The sequence below is a fragment of the Medicago truncatula genome, chromosome 3 (assembly GCF_003473485.1).
Source record: "Medicago truncatula cultivar Jemalong A17 chromosome 3, MtrunA17r5.0-ANR, whole genome shotgun sequence".
In the NCBI taxonomy this organism is placed as follows: domain Eukaryota; kingdom Viridiplantae; phylum Streptophyta; class Magnoliopsida; order Fabales; family Fabaceae; genus Medicago; species Medicago truncatula.
The window spans coordinates 35,613,312-35,628,526 of NC_053044.1; the positions used below are offsets into that span (position 1 = coordinate 35,613,312).

Consider the following 15,215-nt stretch of genomic DNA (forward strand, 5'->3'; position numbering starts at 1 on the left):
GGATTGGCTGCTGCTTGGCGCGTGCGTTACACGCGCCGACAAGGCGCGTGGCCAAAGTCAGACGCGGAGAGAGAAGAGAGGAAATGGATAAAGGAAGACACATGGCATTATATGATTGGCTGCTTGGATTTTTATCTTCTTAATAATTTGGACCCAATTATTTCATTGCAAATAATTTTATTTATTTATTTTTTTTTTACCAAAATTCGTAATTTTTTTTTCTCTATAAATAGAGACTTGGATCATTTGATTTGGACACAGAAAAAAAAATCAAGTTATTCACTCTCTTAATCTTATTATTAGCTTTGTATTAGCCTTTCTTTTGAAGTTTTAGTGTTTATTTAGTTTGTTGTATTGCATTTTATTTATGTTAAGAAAATAAAAATAAATTATTTAAATAAATTTTGTTTTTTAAAAAAAAAAAAATTGTTAAGTGTTTCTTCATTTTAATTTAATTATAATCGATAATTGTAATTTTAAGTAATTATAAAAACAAAAATATAAAATTAAATAAGAATAAGAAATAAAATATGGTGGGGTAGGGTGTTGAATGAAAAAACTATTGGAGAGGTAAAAATTGAAAGGGTGTTGAATTAAGAGAGAGAAAATGATGTGGAGTGTTGGGAATTGAAAAAGTGGGTGTTGAAGGTTGTTGAATTTGTTTTACCATTGTAAATGGTCTTAGTGTCAATGTGACCATCAATGCCATATGTCATTGTCATCTAATGTTGATCTTATATGTAGTGCCACATATAAGTGAAAAATATGTCTTTCTATAAAGTTATCATTAAATTTCTACGAGTATTAATTTGGGTAACATAAGTTTAATTAATTAATATATCTTCTTATGCGGTTTGATTCGGTTTAGATTGATTGATAAAATCAAAACCGCAAACCTAACTAAACCATACGATTGAGTAAAACCGTAGGAACAAGAATAACAACAACTTGAAATGTATCATGAGAAGACATCAATGTAAATAAGGTCCTCTCCCTAGAATGATCACCTCATTTTTTACTCATGTTGCTACCTTCTAGCACATCGTCTTATAATTTGACATTAGAGTGTTTTTAAAAATTTATATTTAAAAAAAGATATACTCCTTTAAAGAAAATATAATAAAGAATATCATATTTCCTTAAAAAAAACGGAAAAACAAAATCTCATATTTAAAACTTTTTATTAACTTGATTACAAATAATAAGGTTTGGCCGATCAGAAGTGGACCCATTAACTCATAGTACAATCTCTGGAAAACCATAAACCTTGTCTTATATATATGTGCTTGGTCAGGGAAAGAATTCATTCAGATATGTTCCGACTATCGAGAGAATCAATCTGTGGTGCAGCTTGATCCATTGCATTTTTTTAATCAAGGAAATTACACTCGAGTGAGATTGAGTACAAGGGGATCTTCGCTCCTCTTCATCTTTCTTGAGTCTATTTTCTTGATTAAAGAAATTCGCTGGATCATCAATTATTTTTCTACCAATTTGTTTGTTGTTCAGACAGTTGTTGTTGATTCGATTTGATTGTTTTTGCACATATATTGGATCTTGTTTTTCTATTTTTTGTTTTTAAATTTTGGTCATATAGTTTGATTTGATCGCTACTATCGCATTAATTGTTTTCTTGATTTCTTTTCATGTGATTTTCGTTGCTTTACTTTGATTCAAGTAATGAATGATTGATTCATTGGTATCACTTGATGATAAGGTTTAGGGTTTGCTTTTGCTATGATTGACTTTTTTTTGCTTGTTTTGTCAAGCATGGTTTTTCATGTCGTTGATTGTGAATTATTATATATTTTCATGTCGTTCTCTGGTGTTGTGCGCGGCCTTGTATTTCTAGTTCTCGTCATGTATTTGCTGTGAAAGAATGAGCGTGTGTTTCTAACGTCCAGGTTTTTGGGTCTTTTGCATGCGATGGTGTGATCGGTAAGGTTTCTGATGTCGCTGTGGTGTCACGATAGAAGGTGCAGCTATGAGTAGTGCTTTTATTGAGAAAGGTAATGTTAAGGATAAATTATTGGGAACTTCTACGGTACACCTCACAAAGTGAGGTGTACCGGTACTCCTGCTTCAAATATTTACAATTTAACTATTATTTTATGAAATAAAAAGTTATTTATCAATATTTCTATTTTATAAGACATCATTTTATAAGAATAAACATCATTTCATTGTTTATAAGAATCATATTAAATTTTTAGCATTTTCTCATAAAAAATAATAAATATTCTTTGTTATATGTAACAAAAATTCAAAAAATGTAAAATTTTATTTCGTTGACACTTTTGATAACTAAGATCTAATTATTGTAATTGTTAATGATAGAAAACAATTCTTTTTCTTCGAAAAAACAACTCGTTTCAATATAAATTTGATGATTTAGTGTACCGGTACACTTAAATTTTTGAGTGTACCATAGAATTTGCCTAAATTATTTGCATAGTTTTTATTTTATTAGAATAAAACTTATTGATATCCATCTAACCATGTTGTTTGTTTTATATGTTTGGTGTTTTGATATGTCAGGATGAAAAAAATTGATTTGTGATGACTCCTACTCAACTGCAGGGATCATGAAAAGCAACAGGAATCAAGCCAGATTATTAATATTCATCAAGATGAAGAAAGCTAAGAAAAAACTGCTGAAGAGGGAATAAATATTAATTAAACTGTGAAGAGCTCTTGAAATGAATTGTCATGGATAGTAATTGTATTTGTAATATGACTGGTAGTTGTATTGTAAAAACCAAAACTTTTATTCTTCAAACATGAAAACTAAACAACTTATAATTCTTCCACAAAATCATCTTATATCAATTGATTAATTCTGTTTTACCTTGGTTATAGGAAGTTAATTAGGAACATCTGTGACTTTGTCAGTGTTTTGGCTATTCTTCAGTTTAAATTGGGTTCATTCCTTTGTAAGTAGTTTGCTAATTACTTCACCACAACCACCAATATCAAGAATATTTGTGTTGTTCAAAGCTAAACTAACTCATTAAGAAAAACTGAATTGTGAAAACTAAACTAACTCATTAAGAAAAACCGACTGTAATTGAAAAATTCCAATTAATAAGTTTTGAATGATAAAATTGAAGTAAAAATATATGCAAGAAATCACATGGAGAAATACACAATGAAGGACTTAGAAGTGGTAGCGAAGGGTGCAGGGGCGAGCCACTACGAGCAAGAAACTTGATAATTAAGTATGAGATAGAGAAGAAGAGCGCAAAGAGAACAATTTGGAGAGTGTGATGGTGTGGCATAGGAGATCTTGGATTCATATTTGAAGGGCGACAAGGTTTGGAGTGCCATTCTCTGGGACAAACATTTCAGTGTACTTGCGTTGGATGAAAATCATACAAAAATATGATGGGAGAAGAACAATTATACCATTATCAAAATTCCAAGGACATTTCTTGAGGATACTTTGAAGATCGAGGTGATGGTGGAACTAGAACGTGTAAAGTCCCGACTATATTTTTTGAATTTTGACACCCTTGACTAGGCTCCAAAATGCTTCGATCTTTTTTATCATCACATAAGATCAGTTTGGCCTATTTGTGAGCAAGCGACCAACAAGGCGGAGACGAGGGCATGCAATGATTGTAGTGTAGGAGATTCTTCTGCTTGAATTTCAAGCTCATCTTCTTCCTCATCACTTAAGGATGGATGATGAAAGGGGGGCCATGAAAAGACAGTGAACAGTGAGATGTAACAGAGGGTTGAAAGGTAGTGGAGACTCTGAGAAGGGTGATACTTCTCACAGGGAGAAATTGATTTTTGTAGTTCTACTTTCTACCTTTGTCACAATCTAAAATTTCTTTTTTTACTTCTTTCTCTAATCTATTAATGACAGCAATAACTTTATTTTTAATATGAAACTTCCTAACCCAATGTAATACAAGAATCATTAATATCTACACATGGTTGGTCACATCCATAGGTATTAAACCGACCAACACAAAATCAATAAAAAAAACGTAAAATCAATATTTTATTTTTATAAAAAGATACAAACCGAAAAAGCTTAATATTATTTTTAATCAACGTAAATATATTATTTTTTCTTTTTATGTTCCTATAAATAATTAGTGTTTGGTTTTCGTCCCATCTACATGGTAGTCTTTGATTGAATACTGATGTGGCATGATAGTGCTTATATGCCCCATCAATGTCATGTGTCGCTATTCTCCTATGTGGTGTTGACACATGACAAAAATATCCTAGATAAAAATGACAATGTGTAATTCGTTTGCCATATCATCCGTTCTTAGAAAAAGTTAATGTGTTAGTACTTACACATTTTGTCATCATTTCATTTGACATATCATCCTTATTATCTATTTTATTTTGGGTTAGTACTCACATACCTTGTATGTGTATTAATTCTTAATAAAATTGTCGTTTTAAAAAAACAAAGATGTTTGATTTTTCATGAAAAAAAAAATATAAATTGTAGGAATTAAAACCAAAAGTTTGTATATTTTTAAAATAACATATTTTATAAATTTTACATATTTTATATATTTAAAATTTGTTGTAGCAGAAGATAACATCACTTTTATAACAAAAAAGCACCTTTTAAATTCATTAAATAACATATGTATATGTTTTATATTATAGACCAAACATGTCACTTGTTCAATAAATCTAAAATATATATTTTTTTGCTTATAATTGTGATCGAAAAAGTATACTTTTAGGATTTTAGTTTATCTACTCATAGTATGGTTTGAGCCTACTAAAGGTGGACCCATTAGCCCATTTGGTTGGTCGCATAGTAGATAAAGAAAAATGTTCTTCGCCTAGCGTTGTGTGAGTTAATTCACGCATGTGTAAAACACATTGTGACTTAATTTACGCTGGCTACAGGTCTGCGTGAGTTAACTCATGGTGATACTGATATATCTACGGACAACAATTAATGTATAACATTGAATACAACCAAGTCATTAATGACTCGTAATCTTTACACATTGATAATTGAACCGAATTACGTCAGTTTAACAACATAATCACGTAATCGCACATAAATGATTTCAAATTACACAAATTCATCGTTTATTACACAACCACATAATCACACATAAACGATCCAAACAATTTAAATTACACAAATTCGTCGTTAATGACGCTTAATCACATTTAATGACACAAAAACGATCCAAATTACATCAATTCGTCCTTAAATTCCCAAAATCACATAAACGAACCAAATTACACAAATTCGTCGTTAAACTACACATAACCCAAATTGATTAAAATTCAACTTTACGGAACGTGCAGGGAAAGAAAATGGTGGTTTGAGTATGGACGGATGGGGTTTTGTACATGCAGGGGTATTTTGGTCTTTTCAGTTGGGAGCGAACATTTTTTGTTGGGAGAAGAGTATTTTCATAGACAAAACCCTAAACCCTCATATAAATATACATATACCTGCTGCCAAAAAGAAATTGCAGTTCTTAGTGAAGCAATGGTGCCTTTTGATCCATTGCATTCTTTTAATCTAGGAAATTACACTCGAGTGACCATGAGATGAGGATATTATCTCTCTCTCTCTCTAGTGTATTTCCTTGATTAAAGAAATTCATTGGATCATCAAATATTCCACTACCAATCAATCTGTTTGATTTTTGTCTTTTTGTTGTCGATTCGAGATTATTGTTTTACACATACCTTTGAGCCGTGATTTTTTACTGTTCTTTTTAGAATTTGTCATTGTTTCCAGTTGTTATGGTTTTTCACGGTTCAATAATTGAAAACTTAGGAAGTTTGGGTTGGAATATCACAATTGGGTTTTGTTTTGTTTTGTTTTAGTTAAGATAAAATCGTTTTTCCTTTTTTGTTTGTGGACTATTTTAGCAATATTTGTAATCTAAGGGTTTCCCAAATAGCACTTCACAATGATTGATAGTCTTTTTTAAAATTGTTGTCCTGCATTTGCGTCAAATAGTTTATTCATATTCACATTCCTAAATACACATCAATCTTTATTCTTTATTCATATTCACCTATTTTAATTGATTTCTTGTTCATATTAAAATGCCATGGTGAACAAATTTCATGAAATGTTTCAAACTGAGAAATGCAATGTGAGGATAAATAATTTGTATCATTTTATTTAATTACATAAAACTTATTGATATCCATTTAACCAGGTTGTTTATGTTATTAGGAGTACATTGTAAAGAGCTCCTGTAATGAAGATGTAATGAACAATATTTGTTGTATTGTTAAATGTAAATAACTCTTGTAACATTTTTTTTGGAAAGGACATGAATGCATTCACAATTAACTTTGTGTGAATTGAAGTTTGAAACATCAAGCTAAATTTTACAGTGTCATGAAGAAATGGAAAAATATACTTTTCCAAGTGGATCTTTGTTTAACTTTTGTTGTGATATACATGATACAAATGTATAAAAACCAATTATTGGTATGGGCGAGGCACAATTTGATCCCTCATAAAGTCTCTGTGTTGGTGTGGAGAGTGTTGCAGAATAAAATAGCAACAAAGGTTTATGGAGTGTAGTGGTGAAGAATCAGTATCTCATTTCAATCAGTTTGAACTTTGAATGTCTGGTTGCCAGCGGTCGAACATTTGTGAAGAGAGTTAGCATGGTTTGGTATGTGTATGTGTGGACAATTTGTAAAACAAGAAATGGAAAATTCTTCTAAAATAAGGAAATTGACATAGAACAAGATGGTTGAGCATAAAATCAAAGAGAGCCTGTCTGGATAGTGTCTTTGTTTCACCGTTCACTGCTATCAAAGTGAAGGTCGCAGGAGTGGTGTGGGGCTATGTTGTCTCAGTTTCAGAGTTCAGGGCTTGGCAAGGTTGGGGGCAGTGTGTGTGGTTTCAGCTTAGCTGAGGCGGTCGTGTCTGATAGGCTGTGGCAAAGGGTGGTTTTTCATAAATTTTTCTGCATAATGCAGTTCAGTCGATGATGCGCAGCTGGTAATTGAATGTGCAATTGCTGGTATATGTGTGTCGATTGTTAGAGTTGGAAGTTTTTTCTTATCTCTTTGGTGTTTTGTTCTTGCAAGTGTGTGTGGTGTTTTTTCTGCTGAATATTTCTCTGCATAAGTTATCCTTTTAATGCGGATCTAGGCTGATATGTGGTTTGGCTTGTGGTTGTTTCAGCTTGTGATTATGAAGTAGTGGATGAGATTATTGTCTGTGTTTCATGCCTGCACAAGTTAAATTTCTCTGCCGGTTGTGTTTAGTAGGTCTTGTGGGTTATCTTGGCTGTGCCGTCGGTGCACTCGTAGTTAGCTGCATAATTTGTAGGTTGTGCCATGCTGGATCTATTTTAATGGTACTACCATATTGCTTTGGTGTTTCTAAGTCATTTGATTTGCCTGAATGGTTATCTGCTTGTACTGATGGATTTTTATATTAATTCTTTTTGCCTTTACATTTTTTTTTGTTTAATTACCACGTCTCAAGTACAAGAAATTGAGACGTTCATTTCCTCTCCAAATAGAGAGGATCCAAACCCCTAATTCACACCACGAAACTTGAAAACAATTGATTAATTGAGGTCTTAAAAGGTGACATGTTCATTTGGTCAGTGGTGTTTTTACATCCAAACATGGCATTCAAATTTCCTATCGTTGATTTTCTCACAACCCAGCAGTGTTTAAATTTTCGATCATATTGCTTTACATGTTTGATTATCAGTGCATATGTTCCTTTTAATATGTCAGCAATCTTTCTCATTCGATCATAATATCATTATCATTCATTTAAAGCTGCTACACAATCATTCAACACACACAAGTTGAATCATTACAATAAGTCAGACGATAGCTGGATTCATATCTACTATTCCAAAATATAAAAACTGGAGTTCAAGAGAACAAATGAAATGCCAAATGTGCAAAATATGAAACATCAACCTACATCATCTGTGGAATTAGTTGAGTACTGAGATCAACACCGTTAAGGAAAAAAGGAAAATCATATCTGTAACTCTACTTTCCATATCCAAAACTCAGGTGTTATAAATACAAACTAACATACGATGACGGCTCAAATGCCAAACTTAAGATACCAAAGACATTCTTGTACTGGCAGTGAAATTGATGTAAAATTGGTTCGCTGCTAGGAGAATGTGGTGTTAATGCCTGAATTTGTTAAGTGGTATTGCCAAGGAAAGAACGTGAGAATTGAACTCAGAATCCTTTCAATAGAACAAACTAAAATTCATCTTTGGGGTTGTCACCTTTCGCTAGTGGGAAAAGCCACTGAAATATTTGGAATATCATGCTCCGCGAGGACTTCGGCTCTAGCTTTGCATTACAAACTGTATCATAGTCATGCTTCTGATGAGGTGCTACTATTTTTTCCTGTGGAGAAAAATCACAGAAATACGATTAGCAGTAGAATAAAAATGATACCAAATTAATTCTGCGCATTGATCATTTGGTGCAAGAGAGTGGGAGTATATTGACACCTTGAATACTTCAAATGGACAGAAATCAGAACCATGACAACCCTGTAGCGAATAACAAAACAAAACTGCGTTATTGATGCATATCGGCATAATACAATTTCAAATAATCAGCAGTGAAATTCTACAACCAACCAAATTCAGCTATTCACAATAAAACCATTGGAAAATAACTGTGACAGCATAAACTTTACAAAAGCTTACCGGCATTGGAATGGGGTGTTCATTGTGCAGCACTTGCACGAAGTGCTTGCTTTTAGCTTTGCCTGACGCAGGACAACTATACAAGAGCAGCATGTTGTTACCAGCAAAAGGAGCCACGGTGCTACCCCGCCATTTTCGTTTCTGTGGAGGCTTTGGAGGTAGCTCCAAAGGTTTCTCCTTCTGGATTTTGTCAAACTCTGTTATAAAGAGAGCACTCATAAATACATTCTCCCACTACTATGCAATAAAACCAAAATAGAAATTGATAAAATTTATTCAAGAGAAGTCTATAAAAGCCTCACCAGACTCTTCAAGAAACAAACCAAGCAGACATGAGAATGGGACTACAGTTTCTGCATGAGCAAACCGAAGTCTTGCTTTTTCAAAGCTGCCAGGAACATGCTTTTCTACAGAAGCAATAAAAAAATGGAAATGAGCCAAAGGTTCACATTGTCACATATTCAAGATACATCCTCCAAAAGGAGAACCAATCATTAGTGAAGTAATACTAATTCTCCTTGCTGATTTTGAATGGGATTTCAAGCCATAAACATTGACAAAGGTTGTAAGCATGTACATATTTAAGCTATTAAATTGAAACAATGAGAAGCCAATTATATACTAAATGGAATATTAAGAATCAGTACAATTGTCATACAAACTATAGCTAACATGAAAGTTCATAGAATTTGAACATCGTTTTAAAAAAATCCATAGTTCAAGAAAATATAGGCTTTAGCCAAAAGAAAAATTAAAAGTTGTCATGTAAATAAAATAATTTGACAAACAGTTGGCATATCACAACACAGTTTTGACAAATGTAAATAAGATTAAAATCAATATGGTCCATTTTCTTATAAAGCAGGAAACGTTTTGAAGTTATTCTAGAAATCTGACATGCATCTTTTATTGCATTAACAAACAATCTTCATCTAAATGCACTGCAATAACATTTTAACTTACAAGAAAACAGTTTGATCAAACTAGTAAAGCCAGATAAATGTCACATTACTTTGTATCTATAAGCTAGATAGAGCCAGCACCGTGCATATTTCAAGGGATAAGACTCTCCTCTAAAGTGAGCAATTCACTTTAGAGAGTGAAGTGAGTAACATCAATCATTGATAAATATAAATCAATGCTTTATATTACATGCACATGCATAACAACTCATTGGTGGTTACACAATATAAAGTCTTGATTTTCTCACTTTACTAACTACTCACTTTAGAGGATTCAAGTTCATATTTAAGGAGTTTTTGAACAAGACGACTTTAATATAGGTTTTATCCTGAAGAGCAAATATGTATGTAAATATTTGAAGTTTCATTGTAGGAAATGATAAGCAAGAACCTCAATATTAAAAAATGCTAAATTACCTTCTTCAGCCTTAATAGCTTGCTCCATGGATTGAACAACATCTTCAAGCAATGGCATCCCCATTCTATAATTTAGTGATTTACCATAACCCTTCAGAATAAACGCCTCCAAGTCATCTGTCCACTCCAGCAATGTAATCTATGCACATAAAACTTGGCATATTATAAGCACGCAACATGCAATCATGTTGCAAAACACCTCAGCCATAAGCTCAACGCCGATCTTGATTGTATGTGTGTAGTCAGGAACGAGTCGCAGCACGTAGGATCGCACGATCTTACGTGCCACAGCACCTCGACCGTGCTTCGATCCTACTTACGAACCGTGTTTTCTCTGTTTCCTCTGTTTTCTCTGTATTTTGCCGTTTTTCCTCTGTTTCCTCTGTTTTTCTCTGTTTTATTGCTTGGTTCCTCTGTTTTTCCTCTAATATCTCTGTTTTTATGCTTGGTTCCTTTGTTTTCCCTCTATTTTCCCTATATATTTCTCTCAATTCTATCGACAACCTATCGATCCTACTTACGAACCGTGTTACGTTCCTCGTGTTTACGTTCTTTCATCGGCCGACCGATCCTACGTAGGAACTCGTTCCTGACTACATCAGTGTGAGAGCTAACCTAGTTTTTTGAGTGCACCAAACATCAATAATTTCCAGGCATTTGGCATGAAAAACGACATATCCCTTTTACTCTTCAGTTTCTTTGCAGTCAGTTATCATATCAAGGAGTCAAAACTTTGTTCATTTATACTATAACATCAAAAGTAAGTGCTTTCCTGACATCTTTTAAATTTTACTTTATTTAAATAATATTTACAGAGGAAGAATTCAACCATTAGATCACATATCACATCATGACTACAAAATTACCTCAGATGGGCTAAAAAGACTACACGCTTGATCAGTTATATCCAACAAGGATGCTTCCTGTCATAAACCATCACAAATTGGACAATTGGAAAGAAAGAAAAGAAAATAATCAATCTCCACGACACTAGTAAATATTATATGTGAACTTAAAAGAACACGGAAAATCAAAAGAAGCTGGGAAAAAAGAAACGTCATCACCTGTTTACATAAGAACCAGAGAGATGATGTAATCTGCCTTGTAAAATTTAGCCCATGTCGCCCAACTAATGCAGATGTAATCTCATCCAAGATAGGTTCCTTGAGTCTATCAACTGTGGGTTCCTTCTTTTTCCGGAAATCCTGCTCTCATAACCAAATAAATTATATAATCATAAAAAAGGCCAGAAATAAACTACAGACACTACCTATAAGAATACTGAAGATCACAAAATGTCCAATTTGCATCAATAAAGCTAAAATATGTATCAATAAGTAATTGAGAATAGCCTCTTTAAACACACTTCATATTCAACCAGTGAAGGCCTCATTACATTAGTGACAAATATGGTAATTTCAATTAAATATGAAAATCTCCATCACAACGGTATGACAGACAAAATTGTAAGCAAAAAGCACCTTAGGAATAAAATTTATCACCGAAAGGAACATAGACCCACGGTCTTCAATATTTACCCGGCAGAAAAAGTGGCATGTGGAGACCGTGTGACTTTATATAATATAATATAATCATGTTTAAGAAGCATATTTACAAATGGACACTAATATTTATGAAATTGGCTAATCAGTGATTGTATTTAACTGTGTCAGATACACGTGAAACTTTTTGTATTAGAAATCCTCCTGTATGAGAAACCAACAATGTCTACAACATTACCTTGTAGTTATGACAACAATCATGAAATCTCAGCATGATGTCACTAGCACGGCTTTCACTTGTAACAGCAAAAGCTCTGTGTTTCCCAGTTCCAAGAGTTCCATTGCCACTGAAAAGACCCATTCCAAATGCCACAGCACTAGCTGATGCTCGGGGAACCTATTTGCCACATTAGAGAGATGCATAACTATCCGAAATATCAAGGCAATTTTGTGCCTCATTGTTGCAGTGGCATTTCAATTTAATCATGGTGTCTTAGCATTCATTTATTAATTCAAAACAACAAGCATATTTTTCCCCCTTCAGACCTGAGAACAAATGTTCCCTGATTCTTCCAAAACTACTAGTGACAGTTGACGTAGATCCAGATAACCAGAAATTCAAAAGACCAAATCTACCTAGAAGGAAAAAAAATGAAGGAAATGAAGATAGACTCACCTGAGTTGCCTTTATAGGATAAATGTCTGGATGATAATCCTCATCAAACAAACTCGGAAACCTTTCTCTAATCCGGATTCCAAGTTCATATAATTCTTCCTCTCCTAGTCTAATTAACTCACCACCCTTAAGCCTTCCATGCCAAGGAGATTTCCATCCATTTAACCAAGACGGAACTCTGCCCAAAGACAATTTCTGCTCTTTTGCATCCCTTACAAGAACTTCCAGTTGAGCTGACAAATTATCCAACTCCCTTATCCTTTTCTTTGTCGGAGAACGAGTTCCATGCCTTGCCTGGGAATGTAACATAGCACTATCAATTATCATATTCTTCCGTTTGGTATAGAAGTGATTAGTGTTGTCCAATAGTTTTTTTTTTGTTTTGTTTTAGAAATGGAAAAATATATTAATAACACTAACCCAAGCGGAAGGCGTACACAAATTAGATCAAAACAAATTTACATTAAAACGCTCATTCACAGTACAAGCAGAGATAATACTGCCCCCAAAATTGCCTAAAACAAAAACAAAACCACACTCTAGTCACCAAAGGCTCTCCCTGGGCAAGTTTAAAACACTTGTTACAGATAAATCTTCCCGACAGAGCAGTCTAATACACCAATATCAAAAGAGATTCTAAGAATTCTAATGCCTACATAAACTTTTCAAGAATGGAGACCAAGCTTCTAGAAAAGGTTTATTCAATTCATGACATTTGCAAGAAGGTGTCCAAAGCGTGTGTGCGGACTACGGGGAGTGCTTTATATGCTTCCATTTCATGACATCATAACTTGAAGCACTGACACCACAATTGTAGTATGTCCTTCCTAGGCAATACAACAGTTTACACGTAAATGTAATGTGCTTTTACGAAGCTTGACAACTCTCAACACTACACAAAATCTAAAAGCTTTTCAAATCAACAGATAACTTTCTTCTTGAACAGATAAATCCATGGCTTACTTATGATTAAGATTACTTCATTATGTAATTATGACATCATGTAATGATTATGGTTAAAGGATAAGCTCAACTAATTCTACTGTTAATGAAATTAGTACTTGCAGCTAATTTTTATGTTGCACAAGTATCTACAGCTACAAGAAAATATGTGAGTTTTCAAACAAAGGTGATAGTTGCAAAATAATTAGAATTCAACTGAAGTTTATTCACCCATGTCACTTTGAATCGTATATAAGACAAAATATAATAGTTTTTCAACAAAAAACAATAAGGAAATAATTTATGTGGGAAATGGAATCCAATCATAAACTTGTCATAATTTTTTTCGGAAAAATACATGAGGAAAACAGCAAAAGTAAGATTCAAACTGACAGTAGCAATTTTGGAAGGATTTCAGTTGTGAGACCGTATGCTAATCTTATGAATAGAGATCAATCAAATATTAAACAAGGATCCCTATCAACCCCCTATGATACAATACTTAAAAAATTACTATATAAGGTAGGAACAAGATCGAGATAATTTTACACACGCAAACATACATACAAACAAGATTTTAATGAGGCATTTGAATAAGAAATAACAAAACAAGGGCAATTATGGCCTAAACCAGGTCAAACATATGATTATGGCAGTGCAATAGGTTTTCCATGTGATATAAGACACTCATGAACTTGTTATCTGAGTTTTTCTTTCTGCATCTGCTTGTGGATCAAGCTAAGGAATACGGGAATTGCAAAAAATAAATTGCCCTGAAGACCAAATCAGCAGTAGGATTATAATCAAACTATTTTTATGATTTTTCAATAATTGTCTTTCTTAATAGACAATGTTTCTAACTATAAGAATTACCATTCATAGCAATCTTCATCCTACCATAAAGCCTTCAAAATATTGCAACATTTTAAGACTAACAGTGTGTGTGTAAAATTAAAAAATACACCAAAATCAGTACACCGAGTATTGTAGACCTTTTCTTGATCCCTATACACCAATTCCCAATAGTTTAAAACTACCAATAATAACAAGTTGGAAAATCTAGAAAAGATTAACCCTTCATTTCAACAGTCATGAATTTCTCATCCAAGCAGCATAACAATATAAAGTATGCAAATTTTTGTAAAAATTAGAAAATACATTGGTCTATGAAGCACTAACATAGACATGGACATTGGACACGAAAATAACATGTGTCTGTCAACCGTAATAATTTAAGAAAGTGACATAATTGAGTGTAATCACGTGAGTCGCGTTTGATAATAATTAATTAAATAAATAATAATTATCCTTAATATGTTGAGAAAATTACCACAAGATTCAAATGAATTGGAGTACATCCTTCAGGAATTTTAGAAGGAACGAAGTTCTTGTCTGTAATGTCTTTCACAACTCCGTACCTACGAAGAAAATTAAATCAATCACAATACAAAAAAAAAAACATGCAAAATTGTGATCATGATCAAAATGAGAAACAACAAAAAAAAAAAAGAAAATCTGGAATGTTGGAAAAGGAGAATGAAAGAGAAAAACCTGGAGACAGTGGAGAGATGTTTGCGAACATCAAAAGCTTCATCTTTAGCGTTTGAGAAATGTAAAATTGAAAGGAAGAATATTAGCAGAACTAGAGTGATTGTTTTCGCCATTTTCTTTACACGTTTCAGCGATTGTGCACTTTGTATCTGCAGAACCGAAAGGAAAGTTTTATACACTGTTATGGTTACACGTTTTCTTACTATCGGTGACGTCACTTCGTAAGTAGACTGATTTTTATGCGACGGGTTGATATATAAACCCGATTCAACTTCATATGTTGGCCTCGGGTATAGGCTTAAGACCCATGGCCCATAAGGCAGTACCACTATCAACTTCGAAAATGGTTCTTTAACCTTCTAAAACTACTCTCATACACCCCAAAATTACCTTAATACCTCAAACGACAGATAACTGCTCAAGGGCCTGCCACTAAAGCAAGGGCTTTAGGCCTCAAAATTTTTAAAACTTCTTATTAGGCCCCTAAATT

The 15,215-nt window shown here is 33.2% G+C and overlaps 1 protein-coding gene across 1 annotated transcript; it reads right to left on the minus strand.

The window, feature by feature from the left end:
- Positions 1–7,799: 7,799 nt before the first annotated feature.
- LOC11415895 (multiple inositol polyphosphate phosphatase 1) lies at positions 7,800–14,915 on the minus strand. Its single transcript, XM_013605318.3, has 11 exons — positions 14,726–14,915; positions 14,505–14,592; positions 12,233–12,526; positions 11,795–11,953; positions 11,119–11,259; positions 10,921–10,977; positions 10,055–10,193; positions 8,978–9,082; positions 8,676–8,872; positions 8,475–8,516; positions 7,800–8,367 (listed from the first exon to the last, which is right to left on the minus strand). Exons 1-11 carry the CDS (start codon positions 14,836–14,838, stop codon positions 8,218–8,220), a joined length of 1,485 nt encoding a protein of 494 aa, XP_013460772.1. The 5' UTR covers positions 14,839–14,915; the 3' UTR covers positions 7,800–8,217.
- Positions 14,916–15,215: the final 300 nt, after the last annotated feature.

Excerpts from the sequence above, each read along its gene's own strand:
- LOC11415895 (XM_013605318.3), bottom strand. The coding sequence starts at position 14,838 with ATGGCGAAAACAATCACTCTAGTTCTGCTAATATTCTTCCTTTCAATT. Across the intron at positions 12,527-14,504 it reads CAATTCATTTGAATCTTGTG|GCAAGGCATGGAACTCGTTC; the intron begins GTAATTTTCTCA and ends TTACATTCCCAG. Across the intron at positions 11,260-11,794 it reads ATTGTTGTCATAACTACAAG|GATTTCCGGAAAAAGAAGGA; the intron begins GTAATGTTGTAG and ends TTATGAGAGCAG.